At 48.1% G+C, this 23092-nt stretch overlaps 2 protein-coding genes across 7 annotated transcripts in view; one reads left to right on the forward strand and one right to left on the reverse strand.

The window, feature by feature from the left end:
* Window positions 1-238: 238 nt before the first annotated feature.
* Window positions 239-6560, reverse strand: GID8 (GID complex subunit 8 homolog). Of its 3 annotated transcripts, none has more exons than XM_012772928.3 (5): window positions 6378-6560; window positions 3647-3776; window positions 2178-2374; window positions 1675-1869; window positions 239-932 (listed from the first exon to the last, which is right to left on the reverse strand). In XM_012772928.3, the coding sequence occupies exons 2-5, from the start codon at window positions 3762-3764 to the stop codon at window positions 759-761; spliced, it is 684 nt and encodes a 227-aa protein (XP_012628382.1). In that variant the 5' UTR covers window positions 3765-3776; window positions 6378-6560; the 3' UTR covers window positions 239-758. The 3 variants fall into 3 exon arrangements, with proteins under 3 accessions (XP_012628382.1, XP_012628380.1, XP_012628381.1); XM_012772926.3 differs by having other exon boundaries at window positions 1675-1872; window positions 6378-6557; XM_012772927.3 differs by lacking the exon at window positions 6378-6560 and adding an exon at window positions 6229-6343 and having other exon boundaries at window positions 1675-1872.
* Window positions 6561-6683: 123 nt separating this feature from the next.
* DIDO1 (death inducer-obliterator 1) overlaps window positions 6684-23092 on the forward strand; it is a 56610-nt gene continuing 40201 nt past the window's right edge. The window contains exon 1 of one of the 4 annotated variants that reach the window (XM_020281736.2): window positions 6684-6850. The gene's annotated coding sequence lies outside the window, so the exon portion shown is untranslated. Of the gene's footprint in view, window positions 6851-14359; window positions 16880-23092 lie in introns of those variants that run through there. The other 3 variants (XM_020281738.2, XM_012772924.3, XM_076010811.1) reach the window with 3 other exon arrangements.

Genomic DNA, 23092 nt, shown 5'->3' on the forward strand with positions numbered 1-23092 from the left:
TTTTAGAGGCCGTTTTGGTCATTCTTGAAATCAAAGAGAAACCTTTATTTTCAACAAAACTGCCCAGAAGGGTCACCGACCCACTGTGAAGGAGTCTCTCACCACATACAGCACCAAAATATATATTTAAAAAATTAAAAAACACACAGCCCCGCCCTCTCACACACATCTCCCCAAAGCCACACAACCCAGACCAAAAGGGGAAAAACAAATCAAACACAATATCCTCACACGCAAGTCATCTTTGAATTAGCATTTACAAATTTATAGATTCTTTCCTATGAAAAAACAAAAAGCCAAGGGTAAGGAAAAACTTGTAGATGAAGGCCTGACGAGACTCAGGAGAAATGAGAAGACATACTGTCTGCCACGAGAAAGCAAGGTCATGATCTGTGCTGCTCACACGTTTTCGGGGGAGGCCTAAAGTCTAACTGCTGTTCCTGACAAGGCCGCGCTCCAGGGCAAACCAACTCCTCCAGCAGCCAAAGTCCCAGGAGCTCTGGAAAAGCAAACAGCTACTTGTCAACGCTTGGGCATGGGCCGCAGAGTCTGCGGCAACTTCCAAAGAGACAGTGTTTCAGTGCGAGTTTTCCAGCGCTTAAAAAGGCCATTTTTCCCTTTAAAAAAGATGCCAGGTCAAAAGAAAAGTACAAGGGGGAGGAAAGAGTGCTCTACTGCAGTAAAAATCTTCCAGTCGCAGACGGAGCGAGACAAGTCCTGTGCTGCAGGGACGGTGCGGGGGGGCCCCCGCGCAGGCTCTACTTCGGCTCCTCGATCACGCCCTTGCTGAGGTCTGTCATTTTGGGATATTTTACTTTCTTCTGGTCCAGCTCATTCTGAGCCCAAAGTAGTAGTTTCAGTAATTTTGCCAGCTTGGGTGTTGACTCTCGGTTTTCATAATCTAGGACAGCTTGGTTAACTTCACTCCATACCTAGAAAATAAATACATCCAATAAAACAACCACACACAGAACACCAGCAAGAAGAGCCTGTTAATAAAATGCATTTTGTACTCTTGGAAACCTTTTTTGTGCAAAAAGCTTATTTATTTAAACGAACATTAAACCCTTAACCGTGAGGCACACTCAGGAGTTAAACACACAGTCCTTGGTGGGGAAACTTAGTCTGGTCAGCAGACACAAGCTCCTTCCTCCTAACAAGCCTCAAGTGGGCCCTCAAGGACAGGTGATCCTGCCACGACGGTGCAGGACAGAGCCCCAGAAGACGAGCCAGTCAGGACGTGGGGAAAGACAGCGGCTCCGGGGAGGCAGTGAGTGGGCATGTTGGGGCAGACACAAAAGTAACAGTGAGAGAAAAGTTTCAGAATAAAGTATTTTGAATTTAAAAATACTTAGGGCATCTGTTTCTAAGAGTCTCCATATAAACTGGAAGAAGGTTCACTTAGAAAAATAAGCTCCTTACATTATTTTTGTAAAGAAAAAAATATTAGAATAAAAAATTTTAAGCAAAAAAAAAAGCAGAGGGTGTTGAATACTCTCGAATAACCACAGACTCTACTGTTCCTAGTTCAACAAGACAAAAGATGCAAAATTAAGGAAGAACCACCACCATCACATCATGGTGTCCCATGCCCAGATATCACTGGCTGCTCATCCCCACCGCAGAGCCACATACGGCACACGAGGACAGGGACATCGTCCGCACGGCCTCTACCTTCTGCCTCTGCATCATGTGCAGCAGGTCTCCGAAGGGCGACTCCTCGGGGCTGTCGAAAGCCAGCAGCGCCAGCGTGCGCTCCATCTCCGTCAGGCACTCCCTGCTCTCCTCGCCCTGCTCCGCCAGCTGCGTCTGCGCGAACTCCAGCGCCGCCTCTGTCTCACGCTGGCGGATCAGCTCGATCAAATGCTGCTGCTGGTCCACGGCAAAGACAGACAAGCTCAACCACACACCCAGGCCACCGACAGACAGCAACCTGGTGCTCGGTCTCAGTTAAAACGACATCTCAAGGAAAGATGTTTACAGCATCTCTGAGTTATTACATTTGCATTTAAAAAGCAAAAAACAGCTTCTGGAATACATAAAATAGCAGTTAACTCAAACCCCTTCCCCATATAAAACAATATTTTATTAATGCAAATTAGCCTAGTTACTTCTGAATCATTGCAAATAGCCTTAACTTATCAAATATCCACAAACCAGACTCCTCTGAGACGTACCTGCAAATGAAAGTAAAGGTACCGGTTTGTGTCCAGGAGCTCTGGATGGAGGCTGTTGATTGACGCAATGGCCTCCTGAATCTGGCCTTTCAGGATCATCTCCCGAATCTTGATCCTCTCATCAAGTGTTTCCAGATCCACGCTAGGTTCAATCCCAGATTCCATTCGAAACTTCTCCGCTGCTTCCTTAAAGCCCTCTGAAAATAAAAACCATCTTCACTGCTAGGAAAGTTAGCAAAGAATCAACGCAAGGGCCTCATATCTCTGGAAAGCCCAATTGTCTCAATTAGGTAACCTCGGATAGGAACCATACTTTCTCAGGACTTGGTACCAACATCTTTGTGATTTACAAGGTATCCCTCAAAACACAGAACATGAGAATTCAAATTCACTTCACCCCTTTCCACCCCACCCAAAACTCTAACCAGTAAGCTAAAGAGGTTGGAAGGACTGCTGGCCTGGGGCTGGTGTGGGCTCCTCCGACATGGCTGAGGATGCCCGAAGCTGCTGCTCTGGTGCCAGGTGAGGCGGAAACATTGGCTCCGCCTCCACAGCGCAGCTGCACCTAGTGTGGGCTTTACCTACGGCTGCCTACCTCTCAATGTGAGTCTGCTCACATTGCACATCTGCTTCCCATATCAAAGCCAGCATGTGTGTCTCTTCCTCCCATGACTATAGGCCTAGATTTCCTCACTACCTTCCAAAAACTTTTTTTTTTTTTTTGAGACAGAGTCTCGCTTTGTTGCCCAGGCTAGAGTGAGTGCCGTGGCGTCAGCCTAGCTCACAGCAACCTCAAACTCCTGGGCTCGAGTGATCCTTCTGCCTCAGCCTCCCGGGTAGCTGGGACTACAGGCATGCGCCACCATGCCCGGCTAATTTTTTGATATATATATCAGTTGGCCAATTAATTTCTTTCTATTTATAGTAGAGACGGGGTCTCGCTCTTGCTCAGGCTGATTTTGAACTCCTGACGTTGAGCAATCCGCCCGCCTCGGCCTCCCAAGAGCTAGGATTACAGGCGTGAGCCACAGCGCCCGGCCCCCAAAAACTTTTTAACAGAGATGAATTTTGGAGGTGAGACTGAAGACTATCAGGAGGGAGACCAACTTTCCAATTTGTGCCTTTTGAAAACGTCTAGATTTTTTTTTATCATATACAGCCCTGTCTCTCCTCCTCTCTGGTGTCAACAAGGGTCTGAGTGCAGCGTCCTTCTGCAGACTCCTGCCCCTCCCCCCTCCCTCTCTAGAAACAGGTTTTTGCCATAGGTCTCAGACCTGGAATGATTATCTCCTCTCCAGAAAAGGTTATCTTTAACATGATCATTTACAAATTTATCAAGTTAGCATGTGTTTTTACAAGATCTGAACACAACATAACTTCACCATCGATCTTCAGTGGTAAAGCACTATTTGTCTGTACAAAAAGGGAGAACTCTGTTTAAGTGGTAATATCCTTATTCAAGCCATTACCTGTGACCAGGTAGTTCATGATGAGACGATTCATGTCTGCTCTCTGGACATGTAAGTTATTGAGCTTTTCCATCCACTCATCTTTTGTGATTTCATCGGGTTTTTCTGCATAACTCATTCTGACTTATTTCTATAGGAAAAAAGTAACATGCGAGGGAGGTGTTTAGATTCTCCACTGGAGAGTTATAAGACAAAGAATTACATGCGATATGATGGCAAAAAATGTGGAAGCTACCTATCTAAATGTTCACTCAACAGTAGCAGGAACAAAGGAACCGTGGCATACAGAACCACAACTGCATGTGCAAAAACAATTGGACAAACATATGTGTTTTAGAATTCAGGATGTCTCAGGCAGTACAAAGATTATATGGCACGATATATCATACAATAGCCTCACTGAGGTCTGGGGCAGCACCCCGCAATCAGACACTATTTCTTTAGCGAAATGTGTGAATATTCATACTAAGTGCAATAGAGGCTATTAAACTTTACCAAGTAAGGTTTTGCCACCAAGTATGTTAAAAACAAAACCAAAATCTTTTGATTTCAGAGATACTTGGATTTTAGCATTGCTGAGAAGAGACTGTGGTAACATATGCACACAACAGAATTTAAGAAAGCAGTTAAAATAAATGAACTCACACAATCACATGAATGATTCCTACAAACAATGCTGAATGAAAAAAGCAAGCTGCAGAAGAGGCCTGAGTGTGGCATGAGTTTTGTAAAGAATGAGACAAACTAAATGATGTGTGGTTTAAGTAATAAAGATGAACTTGCCAAAACTGTTTTTTGTTTTTGTTTTATTTTTTTGAGACAGAGTCTCACTCTGTTGCCTGGGCTAGAGTGCCATAGCATCAGCCTAGCTCACAGCAACCTCAAATTCCTGGGCTCAAGCAATCCTTCTGCCTCAGCCTCCCGAGTAGCTGGGACTACAGGCATGTGCAACCATGCCCGGCTAATTTTTTCTCTATATATTTTTAGTTGTCCAGATAATTTCTTTCTACTTTTAATAGAGACTGGGTCTCGCTCTTGCTCAGGCTGGTCTCGAACTCCTGAACTTGAGCAATTCTCCTGCCTCAGGCTCCCAGAGTGCTAGGATTACAGGCGTGAGCCACCGTGCCCCGGTCTGTTTTATTTTTTAAAATAAGGTCAGGAGGTGGTTACCGGTGGGAGGAGGGGCAGATAGATGGCTGGGGCCACAGACGCAGCTCTGCCAGTGTTGTGGCTGCCAGTGGGCTCTTGAGATGGGCAGTAAGCCCACCACTGTCCACCTTGCTTTTACCCCTTGTTCCTGACATATACATCACAAAGTATATGCTAGATTGCTTCAATAAATCAAAAAATTAAAAGACGGCTCTGGTTTGCCAGCTGCCGGTGAGACGGACGTAGGGTGGTGAGAGTTGAGCAGCAAGTCCAACAAGGAAACACCCGAGTAAGAGGACAGCAGCAGAAGAGATGGAGAGGCATGGCCAGGCCAAGATGCTCTGGCCACAGAGTCAATGGTTACTGCTGGACTGAACATGGAGGGACAAAAGAAAGAGAACTGAGGATGGTTTTGGGCGTGAGAGGCCTTGGAGGATGGGGCCACAATAAGGAAAGGCTAGGAGAGGAACAGGTTTGAGGAGCAGGGCAGGTATGAGAGGATTACCAGATATGCAGCTGGGCAGTCACACAGGTATCTGGATGGACAGATCCTGAGCTCAGCCCTGGAAACATTAATTAGGGAAATATCTGGGGAAAAAAGATATTTAAAGCCAAAAGTTCAGCAATGATCACTTAGGGAGAGTGTAGATAAGGACTGTGAAGGAGGCACATGACCAAGTCCTTAGTTTCTTGGAGGATGCCAAACTTGGAGATCCAGCAGGGATGGAGGCGCCACCAGAGGGAACCGTGCTGTGGAACAGCAGGTAAGGTAGAACCAAGAGATGTCATCACCCAAGCACCCACCGCCTGTAGTAGCTACAGTCAACTGTAAATCTCACGGAAGATCAAATTGTTATTTCCAAGTAAAGGTAACCTCGGACGGATCTTAAAAGTCCCTTAGGAAAGGCACCTTTCCCTCGGGTTCCATCTGGCCGTCAGGAATCACACTAGTGCCACTCCCTGGCGGTAAGTGCGACTATTAAAAGCAACAACTTTGGAGAACTGGCCGGTTCTGTTTTCTGCCTATGAATTGAGTAGTCTCAAACTCCAGCACTTAAACATTCAACAGAAAGAAACGAATTCTGAAGACGACCAACACTTGCTTTCCAGGCAATAACTTATGTCCTCACCAGTTCCTGCTTTAAAGCAGAAGATTTTGCTTTAAAGACAGTGTTATAAAAATCGTGTTCTTCACAGAGGAAAATGTACAAAGTTTCCAGTAACTAACAGTACTCTGGCTGGCGACCACCTCTGCCGCTCGAGCCCTCGCTTCACACGCGTTCCCTCCCAGCCTAGAAACCGAACCAACTCAAGGCACACGACGTGAGGCGCCAGTTCGGTCGGGGAGGAAAAAGGGCAGCTTGACTTGCAAATCCACGGGCCGCCGCCGCCCCCGGAGGACAACGCGCGGAAATTCCGACACCTGCTCGCACCTTTGACCCCCAACACCTCGCAGAGCGGGGTCAGCCCGACCGGGGCTGCCCTCGGCGGGCGGGGCGCACTCTGGGGCCGCCGATGTGTCCGCCCGGCCCGGGCCCCCACAGCCCGGCCCGGCCGCCTGTGCCCGCCGCGGCCATCTTACCGTGCGGATCCCGCCTCCCGCGCTGCGCGGTCTGGGCGGCGGCGGCTCCGCGGCCGCTCCCGGAGCCGGGGAGGGGCGGCGGTGACGGCGGGGACGCCGGGGCAGAGGGAGGCGGAGGCGGAGGCCGCGGCGGAGGCGGGGGCGGGGCGGGGAGCAGTAGGGCAGACACACCGACGGCCGCCCCCTCAGCACCTCTCGCGAGATCGCGAGCTAGCAAGCCGGCAACCAATGAGGCCCTCCCGGGACGGGGGCGGGGCGGGCGGCCGCCCGGAAGTGTGGGCTTCAGCTTCCGTCCTTGCGCAGAGCTCCCCTCGCGGCGTCCTCGTTCTACGGGTTGGCGCGAGAGTCAAAAGGCGTCGCCCACCTCTGCGCAAGATGGCTGTCGCGGAGGCGTCGGAGTGCGGAAACCTTGCGCTGGGATCGCGACGTTCGGACTGAGTCGAGGCGAAGGTCCCAGCTCCTTTCTCGTTCGTGTGAGGCCGGAGTGGATGGGGTGGGGCGGGGGAAAGGCGCCGGTGCCCGTGGCCGCCCCTGAGACGAGACGGGAGTCCCCTTCCTGCTGGCGGCCTGCCGAGGCTCGCGTCCCAAGGCCCAGGGAGGGGCCGGGGCGGGCCGGGCGGGAGCTCCCCTTTCTGTTCGTGGAAGTGAGTCCCGTGGGTTTACCCCCCGAGTGTTACGGAGCGCGTCTTCACTGGAGGCCAGAGGAGGAACCAGAAGGGCCGGCCCTCAGGGCGCCTCCCGGGGCCGCGCCGGGGGTCTGGACGGCCCGGGGGCACGAGGCTGAGACGGAGGCGGCCACTGGCTGTGGGGCGCGCCCGGGCGGCCGGCCGGCTCGGGACGGGCCGCGACACGCGGGGCACCTGGAGTGGCTCCAGGAGCACCGGCTCGGGCCCTAAATGGACGTTTTCGTGTTCATTTGCTTACATTGTCTGCTTAGGGCGAATGCAAATACCCATCTCTTGTAGCTATTTCGAGACGATTGCAGGGTCTCATTTTTCCGTTGCTGGGGAGCAAGGATGAAAAATTTGATAGCACTTCAGGAAGAAGTGTTAGAGTCCTTGAGGGGGGGCAGGCCCTGATTTCATCCTGTGAGAAACTCACCGAACGGCTTTCTGAAGTAGAGGTCGGGGGTGAGATGGTTTCGCGTGGTTGTTTAAAAGTGAATTGAATAATGTCGGGCTTTTCCTCACATAAAGTAAGTCTAATTCGGCAAATAGGTTGCACAGTGACGACTGGATGTGGACATTTTTCCTTAATCGGAAGAGCTAAATCTGCAGGTACAAAGTTTTGATACACATCTGCCTAACGTGCAGATGCAGTACATGTCAGTAATAACATTGTTTGCCAACTACTAAACCCTATGGGAAACAGATTTTTGATGTCAACGAAAAAGCGTGCAAGGGGAAGCAGGAGCAAAAGGCCTGTGTGCCAGGGCCCTGAGGAAATGGAACATTGCAGTCCAAAGAGGCTTCAGCGGTGCCTTCCTGTGGGTCATAGGTCAATACCCCTCCTCCCAGCAGCCTACCAGTTACCAGTTCTCCTTAACTCCATTTCCTTAATCCTGCCTAGAAACTGACTCCTTCCCGTGGTTTCCCTCCCTCTTCCACCATAACATTGAGGTCATCTTTGCTTTTCGGATTGCCAGGATGTTTTCCTAACTCATGTTATTCCCAGAAGTCCTGCCAACTCCTCTCTGAAACCCACATGGCCCTCAGGGTAATGGCTCCCAAAGCCATCTCTCATTGTCTCTGTCCTCCTCTTAACACACTTTGGGGACTCCCCCGTTGCCTATATAAAGTTAGCCTAGCAATGTGTCACCAATCCCACCCTGTCACCAAGCTGTCTTATCTTTTGGCTCTCACAAGCTGGGCCCTGTGTGTACAACACTTTCCTGGGCTAACTCCTACTCACCTACTCAACAGAGATATGGCTTTCCTGGGGAATCTTCCCTAGACAAAGTTGGATTGAGTACCTCTCCTGTATGCTCACGTGGCATCCTAAACTATCCTTTTGTAGGTCTCAGCACTGTTCCAAATCACTCATGCCTGAGAGGATGGCAAGATCCACCATAAAAGCGTAAGCTTCGTGAGAGCTGGGACAAACCCGATTATGGGCGAAGCATCTAGTTCGTTAGTAGTAGGAGTTTGGTAAATATTTGTTGAGTAAATGAAAGGATGAGTGAGTGACAATGGAGACCTTAACTAAAAGCAGCAGTAGCAAAATAGAAAAGGGGAGTTCTTCACTTAGGAGGGAGAGAGCAGTGACTGACAGTCTGTAGGAGCTAAGGGGAGAAGTCTAGAACGAGCTCAGATGTGGGCCCTGGCTGATTAGGCGGCGGCACTACTGCAAATGATGGTGATGAGGGTGGGAAAAAGGGAGAAAAGTTGGGTTCAGTATGTGCCCTGCTGATCTGGAGATGCCTGTGCAGTGCACCTAAAGCTCAAGGGAAGGATGAGGGCTGGACTGGAGAGTTGATTACCACAGTCTATTCCGAGAAAGGGCATAGAGGTGACGAGTGGATTAAGTTCAACACCATTTGACAGTCACTAGTGACAGAGCAAGAAGTTGAGTGACGTAGTGAGAATGGAATACATTTGTTTCCGATGAAAGGGGTGAGGTGAGACAACTAGTGTGTCTAAGGCTATCAGGAGTGGTTAGGGCCACACAGCAGATATGCAGAGAAGTGAGCAGTGCCTGGGTCCCCCCAAACACTGCGGCAACAGGTGAGGGGGCTAAGGTAGAGTCTGGAGGGTCAAGGGTAATATCTAGACTTCTGGCTCGGGTCTTTGGGCTTATGGGATGGACCCATTGTCTGAATAGGGAACACCAGAGAAGAGTCTGAATTGAGGGGGGAGCCTCAGAAGTCCTGAGCTCATTTTCAAATGCTTTAGGTTTTGAGGTGCATCGGAGGCATCCAAGTGGAGATGCCAGGGTAGCAGGTGAATGAATGAATGGACCCAGATCCAGGCAGAGATAAAGGTAACCACTGCCATGTGGGCATGAGGTCTCCATGGGGAGTGTATGGAGAGAAGATGGAGGAGAGCAGCCCAGCCAGAGCCCTGAAGACCCCAGCATGCAGGGGCACCAAGGTTGTAGGGCAGCGACCAAGTTGACCAGTGTTTCAGCTGGTGGGCTCATTCACTGGTTGAACTTCCTGGTGAGCCCATGGAAGAGGGAAGCCACTGGCCTGACAGCACAGTTGGCCAGGGTCAGCAGCCAGGTGGTCAGAGCTTCTGCTGTTCTGCAGGCGTGGCAGTGGCTTTGAACTTGAGAAGTTGTTTTATTTTGAAAGAGAGTAACAGTTCTTTAAAAGAGTGGTGCTAAAGGTATATTAGTCTTAAAACATTTATGAGTTTTTAAAAAGGGAAAAGCATTTTGAGAATAAAGTAGAATGCTTTTATTCAAATCCTAGAGTGTTCAAAAACCAGGACATCAGCCATGTTCTACAAAACTACCTTATTATGGTGGATGTTTTTGTTTTCTCAAAACTCAAAAGCATAAAATCATACACCCCCAAACACACACCCAAACTGGAGCCTCCTGGCTTTCAAAGAGGTTAAAACAAACCCAGTTTTTCAGAATTATTTATAAACCTGTCAGTTGTTGCTGCTCAGAATCGTTAGCACAAGTAGGTAGAAATACTTAGACTCCAATTTTCATAGACTTAGCTTTTCACGATATTTTTAAAAAATTTCTTAGAGAAGACGTTAGAGTAAGGAAGAATTTCATTTAGTAGTGCCACATATATTTTGATATCAAGTGTCTATGGCAACCCAGACACTGGGAAACATTGTTACTAGGGATTGTTTTAATATGGTTGTCCTTCCACACCCCCTCCCCCGTTTGCCTGGTTTTATTTCCCTTTCTGGATTATATTACTAAATCAGAAAGCACTGAATGTCTTAAGTTTGATTGGGTAATTACAAGAGTTCTGTTTTTCTTGATTTCTTTTTTCTTTTTTAAAAACCTTTGACTCCTGCTGAGGTTAAGACATAAACTGTCTCTAGCATACTTTAAACTGAAACAAATGTTGGGGTGTGTGATATAGTCCTGCTGTTGCAGACCAGTAGGAGAGTCAAGACAGACTACTGAGGAGCAGTGGACCTGGTCAACACACTGTTTATCTGTTAGTTCATATATTGACTTTAGTGATGCCCTTAGGACCTGGCTGGTCAGGATTTGATAGACACTTATTAACTTGGATTTGACCCTTTTTTTAATTTATTTATTTCAGGGTATTATGAGGGTACAAACATTTTGGTTACATTTTATATTATTGCCTGTCTCTAGCGGGGGGTGTGAGGGTGTGGGGGGGTGTAGAGGCATGCCCTTCCCCCTTTACATTGCTCACCACTTTAGTTGTGAGTTTACCCCCCCTAATCTTCTATGTATGGTTCCAGTTTTAGTATATGTGCTGCCAAAGTGAGCACTGACTTTTCTTTTTTATTTAAATTAATAAAAGTGTGTAAGTTTATATGTACAAACATATATGTATGGACAGCTAGGTCTATATGTTTTAGGGATGGCAGCTGTTGTGGTCAAATGTCTGGAAGGTAGATGTGCTAGATAAAGATGAGGCTGTTGTTTTGCTTTTTGTCTTCCACTTAAAACCCTCTTACATTTACTCTTTTTTTTTTTTTTTTTTTGAGACAGAGTCTCACTCTGTTGCCCAGGCTAGAGTGCCATGGGATCAGCCTCACTCACAGCAACCTCAAACTCCTGAGCTCAAGTGATCCTCCTGCCTCAGCCTTCCTAGTAGCTGGGACTACAGGCAATGCACCACCACGCCCGGCTAATTTTTTCTATTCATATTTTTAGTTGTCCAGATAATTTCTTTCTACTTTTAGTAGAGACGGGGTCTTGCTCTTGCTCAAGGCTGGTTTGGAACTCCTGAGTTCCAGAGTGCTAGGATTACAGGCGGGCGTGAGCCACCATGCCTAGCCTACATTTATTCTTTAAATGCTTTTCTGTTGGAAGGGGACACTTATATGTCTGATTTTTCATTTCTTTGCAGAACTATAAAAGACAACATTCTTGGTCTCCCGCCTTCTGTAGTCAGATTTGTGCAGCTCTTATTCTCCTTTGAACATGGCAATTTCTAAATTTTAGAAGCATTTCAGTTTGGAACTCAAAAAAGATTCTGGGCCTGGCGTGGTGGCTCACACCTGTAATCCTAGCACTGTGGGAGGCTGAGGCGGGCAGATTGCTCAAGGTCAGGAGTTCGAAACTAGCCTGAGCAATAATGAGACCCAGTCTCTACTAAAAATAGAAAGAGGCCCCGGGCGCGGTGGCTCACACCTGTAATCCTAGCACTTTGTGGCTCACGCCTGTAATCCTAGCACTTTGGGAGGCTGAGGCGGGCGGATCGCTCAAGGTCAGGAGTTCAAAACCAGCCTGAGCGAGACCCCGTCTCTACCAAAAATAGAAAGAAATTAATTGACCAACTAAAAACATATATACAAAAAATTAGCCGGGCATGGTGGCGCATGCCTGTAGTCCCAGCTACTCGGGAGGCTGAGGCAGTAGGATCGCTGAGCCCAGGAGATTGAGGTTGCTGTGAGCCAGGCTGACGCCACGGCACTCACTCTAGCCTGGGCAACAAAGTGAGACTCTGTCTCAAAAAAAAAAAAAAAAAATAGAAAGAAATTAGCTGGACAGCTAAAAATATATATAAAAAATTAGCCGGGCATGGTGGCACATGCCTGTAGTTCCAGCTACTTGGGAGGCTGAGGCAGAAGGATTGCTTGAGCCCAGGAGTTTGAGGTTGCTGCGAGCTAGGCTGATGCCATGGCACTCTAGCCCGGGCAACAGAGTGAGACTCTGTCTCAAAAAAAAAGGTTCTGGTATGGGAAGGGTAACTTACTGAACTTCCCTTTTGGGTATCCTTTGGATGCTCAGCCTTTACTCCAGTATGTGCCTTATCAATGTCACCATTTTGTTTTTGTGAACTAGGTAGGAACAGTAATTGATTATTCTGGACAAGTTCTAATTCTGAAAGGTCATTGTTTAGACTTGACTTCAAAAGATCTTTCACTTTTTAAGTATTTTCATTTAAGAAAAGAATCTTAATTGTAGCCTGTACACAGTTTAGTCCCACACCCCAGGGTGCCCTGCCCCTTCACTCTGGAACTCTGTTGGATTTGGTCACCCTCTGACCTCAGGGACATCTCCGTCTTCCTCCTTATGCCCACCAGCAGGCCTAGGAATTCAGTCGTCTGCATGTGTACTTTTCCCTTTTTCTCTGCTATATGTTTTGTGGTGTAATCAGCCTGTCAAGGTGAATGGCCTATCTGGGCACCACTGCTTCACTCTTAAACTGCTCTTCTGTCAAAATCTGTGAAAGGCATTGTTTGTTTGTTTGTTTGTTTTGGCTTTCTTTTTTGATGTGTTCCTTTAAATATGGTTAAGAGATAAAACCAATCAGATAGGAAATACAGTTTTAATGTCTTGTACATATTAAAATATTTCTCCTGAAGTGGGTTTTATTTACTTTTCACTGAATTCAAAGGGTCAACTTAAGACATCTCAGAGTAACAAACATTCTCAGTGGTAGGACTAATAAGCATGGCTCTATATTGTGTTCACTCTTGTTTAGGTAACAAAACTAGGGTTTTATTATGTCAGGGGATATAAAATACATCAGGTCATTCTTTCTGTCCAAAGATCTCTGGAAAGTGGTAGAACTGAGACTAGCACATGTACATTAGGTTAAATTCCCTGTTTCATGCAGTTCTTTTTGCCTTGTTTGTATGTATTGTCTTAAATTCATAGCTGCTTTGTCTGGGGTAACTTAAAGAGGCTAAAGTGACCAAAGATCCCTCCCTTGTTACTTTAATAAGTAAAAGAAAAGTTAGTTGTAGCATAGGTTTCTAATAATGTTGTTCAAATGATAAGTCACTATCTCTAATGCCAGCTACAAAAATTCAACATGTATGAATTGTTTGGAACAGCATTATTGGAGGGGACTCCCTTCCCCCGTCTTATTTCTCTCCCCTTTTCCTATTCATTTTATTCCTTTGTCTAAAAGAGAACATTGGTGTGGTTCTCATTTGCTGCTTTGAACACTCCATCGCATTCTACAGTTGACTTTCTATAGGTATTCGGGATGGAACACGAAGTTTAACTTCCAATCCTAAGATTTTCCTTGAGTTTTTTTGTTTTGATTTCTGGCCTTTTTCTGTCCTGCCAGTTCCCTGTAACTATCCCATTGCCCCTGGGTTCTGCCATGGGCTGTCCCTAAGCAGCATTCAACTGAATTCATTCAGTGGGTGATTTCTGTGGAGTCGCCTATCCTGGCCATCCACAGACAGAACGTTGGCCCCGCTGGGGACCTAGGTCTGGATCCGATTGGCAACCGAGACTAGTGCTTCACTCTCTTTTGGTTTGGGGGGGGGGGTTGTTAGTAGCCAATTTGATCATGAAACCCTCAGCATTGGTAAGTTGATTGTACTATGCAAGGAAGATTTATCTAAAGTTAGCTGGCCTTATATAATGAAAGTTCGTCACTTTCTTGAAAGACATACAGTGGTTCAAGCTTTTGTGAGCATTAAAATGCTAGATTTATTTTTTTCATGGGGAATGGGGCATGTATTTTATATGAATAATTACCTTTTCATTCCACAAGAAGTTCAAGGCTGTGCTCCTGGAGTGCCAGGCTCCTGGGCTCCAGGAGTGGTGAGAAGCAGAACAGGGAGGCCCTGCTGTGGCTGAGGGTCGACCCTGAGAAAGGGTGTCTCCCTCCTCCTCCCTTTCTCCCTCCCCTCTCTCTCACCCACCGTCCTTCCTCCTCCTCCACCCTCGAAGCTGGCAGGTCGGAGTAGCCAAGAGGTGGAGCCCTGTGCCCATCACCCTGTCTAAGTTCTGGAAGAATCCTTTGGAGGTGCCTCCCTGCGTGCTAGGCCTGGGAGGTGGAGCCGAGCGGGTCCAAGGCTGAGGCCGCATTCCGACCAGTGCTAGTTCTCCCCCTTTGGCCTCCCCTCGCCTTCCTTCCTCTTCTGTCCCACCTCCCCCAGTGCCCCCACATCCCCTTTGTGCTCCTTTACTGTGTCCACACCCCAACGCCCCTGGAAGGCAGTGGCCTAGAGTCCCCAGGCCACATCCCTTTGAATTCCCAGTGCCAACAACTAGGGTGCCCCGTGGGGGCCGCCCGGGTCACATTGTTCTAAGAGAATGTGCAGAATCTTCCCTTTGACGGGGTTGTAGTGAAACCGAAATAAAGTAGGCTGCCAGCTTGAGTGCTTTCGTCTTAGTACTTTCTTTCATTTTGGGATCACTGTATTCTGCTCAGAACCCTGAGTTCCAATGAAGGGGGTGAACGCGGGAAGCAGTTTTTTGAAAGAATTTTTGAGTTTCCCAGATTACACTTGTATAAACTCCGCCTAAATTTTCTCCATGGGTGGGGGTGGCAGAAACTGGAGTACAAATGTACTATTTACACCCCGTGGCGTCCCCCCCCACACACACCCGACCACCTATCAAGCTTCCTGTCGGAGCTCTCTTGGCCTATTCCTGCCTTTCTGACAACATCCTGTTGTAAATGGGCGATACTTGGTGGGGTTTTGTTTATGGATTGGGGATATTTACGGAAGAATTTCTTGAGACCACTGGAGACCAATTGTTTCCTTTTCTGGGTTTTACTTGCAAAGTAAGTTTAGGAGGAAGTAAAGTTTTGAAGGAAGTATTTAGTTAGTAGAGTTCAATTAAAAAAATATCCAAATTCAATCTTCCAAATTCCCTTTTTACCTGGGGGAGCAACTCGCTGGAGTTACTGCAGTTAAACTGGGACAGAGCACTGACATCAACAGTCCCCTCAGAGAGCCCAGAGTGGGTAGTCAGGCCAGGTCTCCAAAGCAGAGCCAGCTTGTGGGGGTGGCGGGGCAGGAGCTTCTTGCTCAGTGGTAGCCCTGACTCGTCGAGTTTAGAACAGCCCTGAGTCTTGTGCATCATAGAGCACTGCAGTGAGGACGGGTGGGGTTCCCTTTGTTCCCCACGTTTCTCTTTAGCCTTCCCCTCTGTCCACCTGCTTTTCTAGTCTGAGTTTTCCAGTGCTTCCTGGTCCATCCCCCCTTCTGTTCCCTCAGTGCCTTTTCATCTTTCATGCCCAGCCTGAAACTGCACTTGAGAGTTAAAATCTTTTAAAGCTCACCTTCTGACAGAAAGAATTTGCTGTTTTTTACTTCATTTAAAGATTCTCAGCCAAAGAGTTGGGTAGAGGTTCCCCCATACCAAGTCCACTTAGCCCCTTGCAGGGAGGCCTCCTGTGGTCTTCATCCCAGCACGTGAGCCCCGTTTTAGACTGCTTGCCCGAAATCACACCATGCAAGCTGGTCTCGACCCCATCTCTCTGGTTTCTAAACTTTACACAATATCTGAGGGCAAACGCCTCTTTTCTCAACCTGCAGACACAAGCAAGAGGGAAGAGTGTCGAGCCCATCCTTGCCAGGTTCTATTAGGTTAGAATCACACCAGCAGGAGCAAGCTGTGTTTTCCTTTAAAAGAAAACTGACGGTCTCAGAAACTGGCAGGCCTTGTAATCTTTAGAGATGTTTAGTAAAAGGAACACCTGCCCCAAAGCCCCTGCCTGGTTCGTGTGTGGAAGCAGCGCAGAGGCTTTACTGCACTCTGGACATCTTTTTGTTCTTTGCCAGGAGCTGACACCAGAGGCTAGAGGGTCCCAGCTTCTAGGGAGTGTGTGGCTGTTCCCGAGGTGGGGGCGCAGGGGAGCACGCCATGGCCAGTGACCAGGGTGCCTCAAGGCAGCAGCTGCTTCCCCCCATCCCAATGTTTCCCGAGGTATCTGGAGACACAGACGGGTGGTGGGGTGTCACCCTAGTTAGTATTGAGTGAACTGAAGAAAACCCAAGTGGAAGGCCCAACACCCGCCGGACCCCACTTTCTGCTCCTGAGAGCAAATGTCTAATCGGTCCCTCCAGAGCTGTGGGCAAATACGCCGGTGCATTTCTTTGCTGGGTCAGTAGTTGTGAGTGCAGTGAGGTAGAGATTTGGGGCCATCCGCCTCCCCGTGGGGGGCCCGGAGTTTGAGACGTGCAGTCCGGAGAAGAGAAAAACCAGGCCTTCTCTTCCTTCATCCTCTTCCCAGGAGCTCCCCGGTCCCACCGAGCCGGGCAGCAGTGAAGGCCTGGCCAAAGTGCAGCCCCTAGAGGGGTTAGAGGGGCTGCACTCAACGCTCCGCCCGCGCCCTGCCGAGCCGTTCCCAGAGATGCCGCCGAGGGCCCCGCCTCAGCTTTCCTCCTTGGGTTCGGGAAACCAGGCGGGAAGCTGGCCGGTGCGGGCAAACGGCGCAGGTCCGGAGCGCCAATATGGGCGGCGGGCGCATGCGCGAGGGGCGCCGCTCTAGGCCCGCAGCGTCTCGGTGGCCGCCTCGTTCCTCCTCCCGCCGCGCGAGGGCGCCGCTCTAGCCCCGCGGCGTCTCGGTGGCCTCCAGTCCGCTCCGCGGCGTTTGGAGGAAATGGCTGCGAGACCCTAGAGGCCTGCGGCCCGCGGTAAGTGGCGTCCCGGCGGAGGGGCGGCCGTTGCGCGGGCCGCACGGGCGGGCGAGCGAGTGAGCGAGCGGGCAGGTGGGTGGGGCAGGCGCCGGTGCCCGGCCGCCGAGAGCCACGGAGCCCGCGCGGGCCGCTCCCGCCGAGAAGATGGCGGCGGCGGGCGGGGGCGCGGGGCGGGGACTCGACGCGGGCGGGCGGTGGGGCCGGAGCGGGGAGCCTTGCCAAGCCGGCTGGGGGGTCGGGCTCCGGCCGGGTTTGGGCCCGCCCGGCCCTCCAGCCATCCCCGCGGTCTCGGGGAGGGGCGCGCCCTGGCGTGCGGGGCCGGGGAGCTCGCGGAAGGCCTGCGTCGCGTCCCCAGAGGACGGTGTGTACTAGCCTCACCGCGCTGGGTTTTAGTTTTTTAACGAGTCGTGCGTTAGTTTGACGAACACTGGCCACATTTGTGACGCATTTCATCCTCCAGTAGCCCTGGAAGCAGAAAGGGGCCACCCGGGCTTGGGGCCCTGCCCCGCGCCGCCTCCGCGGCTCGGCCTCAGTTCGAGGCGCCTCGATGGGCGAGCTGAGAGTTTGGGCCTTGGGTAGTAACGAGGGTTAGGAGTTACTGAAGTTACTCTTAACTGTGCGTGGGCCGCAGAGGGTGACATCCGAGTCACCTGCATGGCTATGGAATGAGGTTTGAGCCTGGAGGAAGAGGCAAGTGTGAAGGTCGTGTCAGTGTGTTCACGTAGCCTCGTGGTACCCACCACGTTCCGTGGTTTCCCCAGGGCCACATATGCCCTGGCCAAAATAAGCTTCCAAGAAAAATGCTTTACCCCATGCATTTCAAGGAAGTAAATACGTACCTTGGTTTATTCCGGGAATGTTTATTGCATTCTGTGTTAAATGGAGGGATACAGCAGTGACCAAGAAGGCTCCTGTTCCAGTCCTGCTGGAGAGGTTGTTAGTGGGGAACTTGAGAGCTTATTCCAGCTCCTTCCTTTAAATTGAGTTTTGCCAACTCATGTACCCTGGAGCCTAGAGCTCTTCAATGACACTTTGGGTAGGTGTGTATTTACATATTTGTCTCTGTAACTAGTCCACTATTTTACCATTTTAAACACTGTAGAAATCTCAGAAGTGTCACCTAGGAAGACCCAGACCCAGCCTTGCTGTGAAACTTCATGCCTAATGTGTGGTCCAAGCATTTTAGCTTTCCTGCTTGTTGTGTGCATGGGAAATAGTCTGTTCGTGCAGACTTTTTTTTTTTTTTTTTTTTTTTTTTTTTGAGACAGTCTCTCTTTGTTGCCTGGGCTAGAGTGCAGTGGCGTCAGCCTAGCCTAGCTCACAGCAACCTCAAACTCCTGGGCTCAAGTGATCCTTCTGCCTCTGCCTCCCGAGTAGCTGGGACGACAGGCATGTGCCACCATGCCCGGCTAATTTTTTCTATATATTTTTAGTTGGCCAATTAATTTATTTCTATTTATAGTAGAGATGGGGTCTCGCTCTTGCTCAGGCTGGTTTCGAACTCCTGACCTTCAGCTATCTGCCCGCCTTGGCCTCTCAGAGTGCTAGGATTTACAGGCGTGAGCTACCGTGCTCCGCCATGCAGACTTGTTTTAACAGAGTTTCATGTGTAAGTTGCTCCCTGTTTTGTTTTAGAATAATTTGTATTTTTAATTTTCTTGTGGCTTTCCACCAAAAGCCGTCTATTTTTAGTAGTTGATTAAATTCAGGCTATTTCAGGCAAAGTGAGTTGTGTTGTGATAAGAAAGGGCACAGGTAAAATACGAAGTTGTGCAGTTGACTGCCCCTGACTGGTGCTATGGTTACTGCTTTCTTCCCTGGCAAACAGTGTGAGGGCATCACAATGGCTGAGTGAGGACAAGTGTCATTGCCAGGTGGTTCAGTTGGGTCTTAAAGGGTGGACAGGGTTGTCTTCAGGTGAGGAGGGAGAGATTGGAATGGGTACTTTGAGTGCCGTTCTCTCTGGTGAAGTTTGCAGGTCCCACTGTTGATACTGTAAGTCTTCCCCATAGTCTTGGAGTCCCAATTCCCCTCAAGTCAATTCTGGGCAGCCCAAGGGAGTGGTTTTTCTGTAGTATTTATTTGTCAGCTGTGCCAGGTCCTGATAGTTTTATACTTCTGCTAACAATACACATTTTACCTTTTTTACGCACCACCTGTCCCATGATACCAAGTGGCTTTACTCTTAAAGAGGAAAGATTGAACATGTTCAACAAGCCAGCTTACTGTTGCCCTTGAGTCCTACACTGTGGCACATGTGTGATTGGCCTCATTTCTGGTGGGCTCAGAAGTCCATTAGGGAATTTTCCCTAAGTGGAGTCTCCAGTTTGCTTTCTTTAATGGTGGAGTCCTGACAGTGAATGTCCAATATTAGCCTCTTTGTGGCTAGGATCAAATCATATATGTTTGTTCCATTCCAGAGGTTATGATGATTAACAGTTAGTGGAAATGTTAATTGGGAAGGAGGGCAAAGAAGAGAGTCAGAATTGAGCTCACTGCCTCCAAGTGTGATACGGTCTGTGTTGCCAAGGCCTCCTTTTATTTTTTTGAGTGGTAATTTTGAGAGTAAGTTGAATAGGTTATTGTACATATTTTAATGAGATTTCCCTAGCCATGACTATAAAACTTAATAGGTGGTAATTCGTGTGTATAATTTGTAAAGCGGATATTTCTCTCTTTGGTTGTCAAACTTAGACACTTGGTTTTGTTTTTCATTTGTTGATAGAGACATTTAAGTGGTATTTAATATACTTTTATAGAAAGATTAAACCAGTTTTTTCCCCAAGACAAAGATGGCTTTAGTGTGTTTGGTTACAAAGATAATCCGTATGTAGAACATTTAAGCAGCATGTCTAGATAGAAAGTAAAAGCACAAGCAAGGGCACCATTACAGTTGTCACATGTTGGTGACCTGATTGTGTGTCTGGCGGGTGCATTAGAGAATGTGGCCCCTGCCTGGCTGGCTTGTCACCTGCTCTGTTTGCTCAGGTGCTGTGGAATGGTGAACCAAGGGATTCATCGTCCTTTAATTTTGGCATTAAAGAATTCCAGTATATAGGTGTTTCTTGATTTTTTTTTTTTTTGATGATGATGGATGTTAGTTTGTGTTCAGTTTGTGACCTTTGTAAAACAAACCCAAAATCTCTCATAAATTTGTGTGTACTTACCAGTTACCTCTGCTAGGTCACAGGGAAGTACTCCCTGCCCTCTCCATGAAAACAGGGGTCACCTTCTCTCTTCCCTGTGCCCAGCACTTAGTGGGTTCTTGGTCAATATTTGTCAAAGTAGACTCATCTAGGAGGGCTTGTTTCCCCAAACCCTTGCAGAATACAGCCTTGTTTTAATAGCTGACACCTGCCATTGGTGTGCTTTCCAGCAGAGTGCTGTGCTGATTGGGCTCTTGACACCATGTAGTTTCAGAAAACCTTTCAGGAAACAGATTAGTATTGTCCCCGCTTCACAGGTAGGGAAGTGCAGCTGGGGGAAGAGTGCACATTGGAGCTCGGATTGAAGCCTCTATTCTTACCCCCTTCTCCCTTAAGCCCCACCCCCTAACTGAGGCCTAACTGCCTAACTGAGGAGGACTTGCCCTGGTAGTAAATGTCTAGGCAGAGGGAGGGATCTTGTGGTGGTGGGGGGGGGACACTGCTGGCTGAAGCCTTTAGGACCAGGAATATAGTGAACCTGCCCTGAGGAGTGGCCTGTGAGGTGCCCCTGGAGACACGCAGGCCACATGGACCCTAGCTGTATACTCTTTGGATTTGTTGGATTATAACTTAAAGACAGTGTTTTCCTTTTTACAACATTTTTTTTTAGTAGTAAAATATCCTTTCTTTTCTCCCCATGGATGCAGTAATAATACGAGTACTTGGAAGTTGCTTCTTAGGCTGGACTATCTATCAAATTCAGGTGTGTGTGTATCTGTAAAAATTGATGCAGAAAATCCTGTTATTTATGCTGAAACTCCTTTGTCTTGAACTTGAACCACTGTCTCCCAAAACAAAACTAGGCATTGGCCTTTGCTAATCCCAGGGAAAGAAAGGAGTGTTGAGCTGAAATAAAAAGTTAATTCTTGACTTGAGTTTCCAAGGTCCTTAAGCATTAATTTTGCCCCATGGGCTGTGGCTTTAAAGGCCCCATGGCCTTTAAAAGTTACAGCTTCACCTAGAGAAGCAAATGCTGTAAGAGAAGGCTTTTTTTTTTTTTTTTTTTTTTTTTTTTGAGATAGTGTGGGTCTCAAGTGCCCAGGCTGGAGTACAATCTTGAGATCATAGCTCACTGCAGCCTTGAACTCCTGGGCTCAAGTGTTCTTTCTGAGTATCTGGACTGTAGGTACACACTACCACACCTGATCTTTTTTTCTTCTTTTTTTTCTTTTGCGCACGTGTGTGTGTGTGTGTAACCTCATTCTCTTTACCTGAACCTAGGTGGCAGTCAGTTTCATACTTGGCAATTGCTACTTTCTCAGTAATCACATGAACTGAATGAGAAAAGGCAAGGGGTGTCTGGAAAAATCAAATGCTGAAGCAGTACTTGCCACTGTCTTTCTGGTCCTGGCTGAGTGGGAAGGGCAATGGGATTTCTCTTGACTCTTGGAGGAGCCACCATAGGGGAAAGCTCTGCTCTGTGCCAGCCATTCTCAGACTTTTGAACTCAGGAGCTCTTTGCACTCCTAAAAATTACTCATGACCCCAAAGAGCTTTTGTTTATTTGTTTATATCTATCAATACTCACCATATTTGACATTAAAAATGAGTCATTTAAATTTTTTATTCATTTTTAATACCTTCATTTAAAGTAGCAAGTCATTACATATTAACATAAATGACATTTTGTAGGAACCATTTTCCAGGACCAAAACAATTTAATGAGAAAGGTGGCATTGTTTTATGTTTTTACTAATCTGACTTAACTGACAACAGCTGGATTCGCACATCTGCTTCTGTATTCAAGCTGTAATATTCTAGTCATTTAGCTTTTGGAAAACTCTATCATATACTTCTGAGAGTGGTGGTGGACAAGGCATATAACATCTTAGTGTGCCAACAGCTTTGACCTTGGGGACCTCCTAAAAGGGCCCCTGGACCACCCCTTGAGAACCACTGCTCTCAGTAACACTCTTATTGAGAAATTAGTTTAAAAATAATTGACTCCGAACACCTGGGGAAATGGATTACTTTTAGGAAGATAGGCCATGTCTTTAACTATTTTTATTGGTCAACTACAGGCAGTTGGGGAAAAGTGTGGAAAAAGTCTGATTTGTTGTCACTGGTAAAGATGTTTCAATGCATCCTTGTCTCTCAAAGTGCGGTGAGACAGTCGTACACAGCCTCTCACTGGATCCTTAACCGTAACCGCTGCAGCAGCGAAGGGGGGGCAGACCTGCGGGTAACCTGTACTTGCGGCTGTGGAATTTATGCAAGTCTCTGGTGTTTTGGACCAAGGGGAGTACACTGGGACAAGCTCCTGGGTGCTGGCAGGGACAATGATTTAAACCGTAACCAACACCGATGTACTGGAGAGGAAGCAGGCCCTGAGGTACCCAGCAGGGGTGACCTGGCCTTTGTGGGCAGTGCTGTCCTGGAAAGGACACGTGGGTGCCCTCTGAACGTCCCACCTCAACTCAGCGCCCTTGCGAACCTGACATAGGCATCAAATGCGCTGCATATGGACATTTCTTTTTCTTTTTCTTTTTTTTTTTGAGATAGTCTCACTCTGTTGCCCAGGCTAGAGTGCCGTGGCGTCAGCCTAGCTCACAGCAACCTCAAACTCCTGGGCTCAAGTGATCCTCCTGCCTCAGCCTCCTGAGTAGCTGGGACTACAGGCATGCGCCACCATGCCTGGCTAATTTTTTCTATATATTTTTAGTTATTCGGCTAATTTCTTTCTATTTTTAATAGAGACGGGGGCCTCACTCTTGCTCAGGCTGGTCTTGAACTCCTGAGCTCAAACGATCTGCCTGCCTCGGCCTCCCAGAGTGCTAGGATTACAGGTGTGAGCCACCGCGCCCGGCCATATGGAGGTTTCTTAATGAGGACAAGGACTTACCTGTACGTTGCAGTCACCAGTAAGACCCTGGTGGTGACCTTTTATGATAAGTGTGACGGTAACTCTGGAATACACGATTGTGAAGTCTTTTGGACAGTGTTTGAAACCGTATTTTCGTTTTCAATGAAAAAGGTGGGGGAGCCCATCAAAAGTGGCAGTTTA

This window comes from Microcebus murinus, chromosome 16, assembly GCF_040939455.1.
Source record: "Microcebus murinus isolate Inina chromosome 16, M.murinus_Inina_mat1.0, whole genome shotgun sequence".
Classification (NCBI taxonomy): Eukaryota; Metazoa; Chordata; class Mammalia; order Primates; family Cheirogaleidae; genus Microcebus; species Microcebus murinus.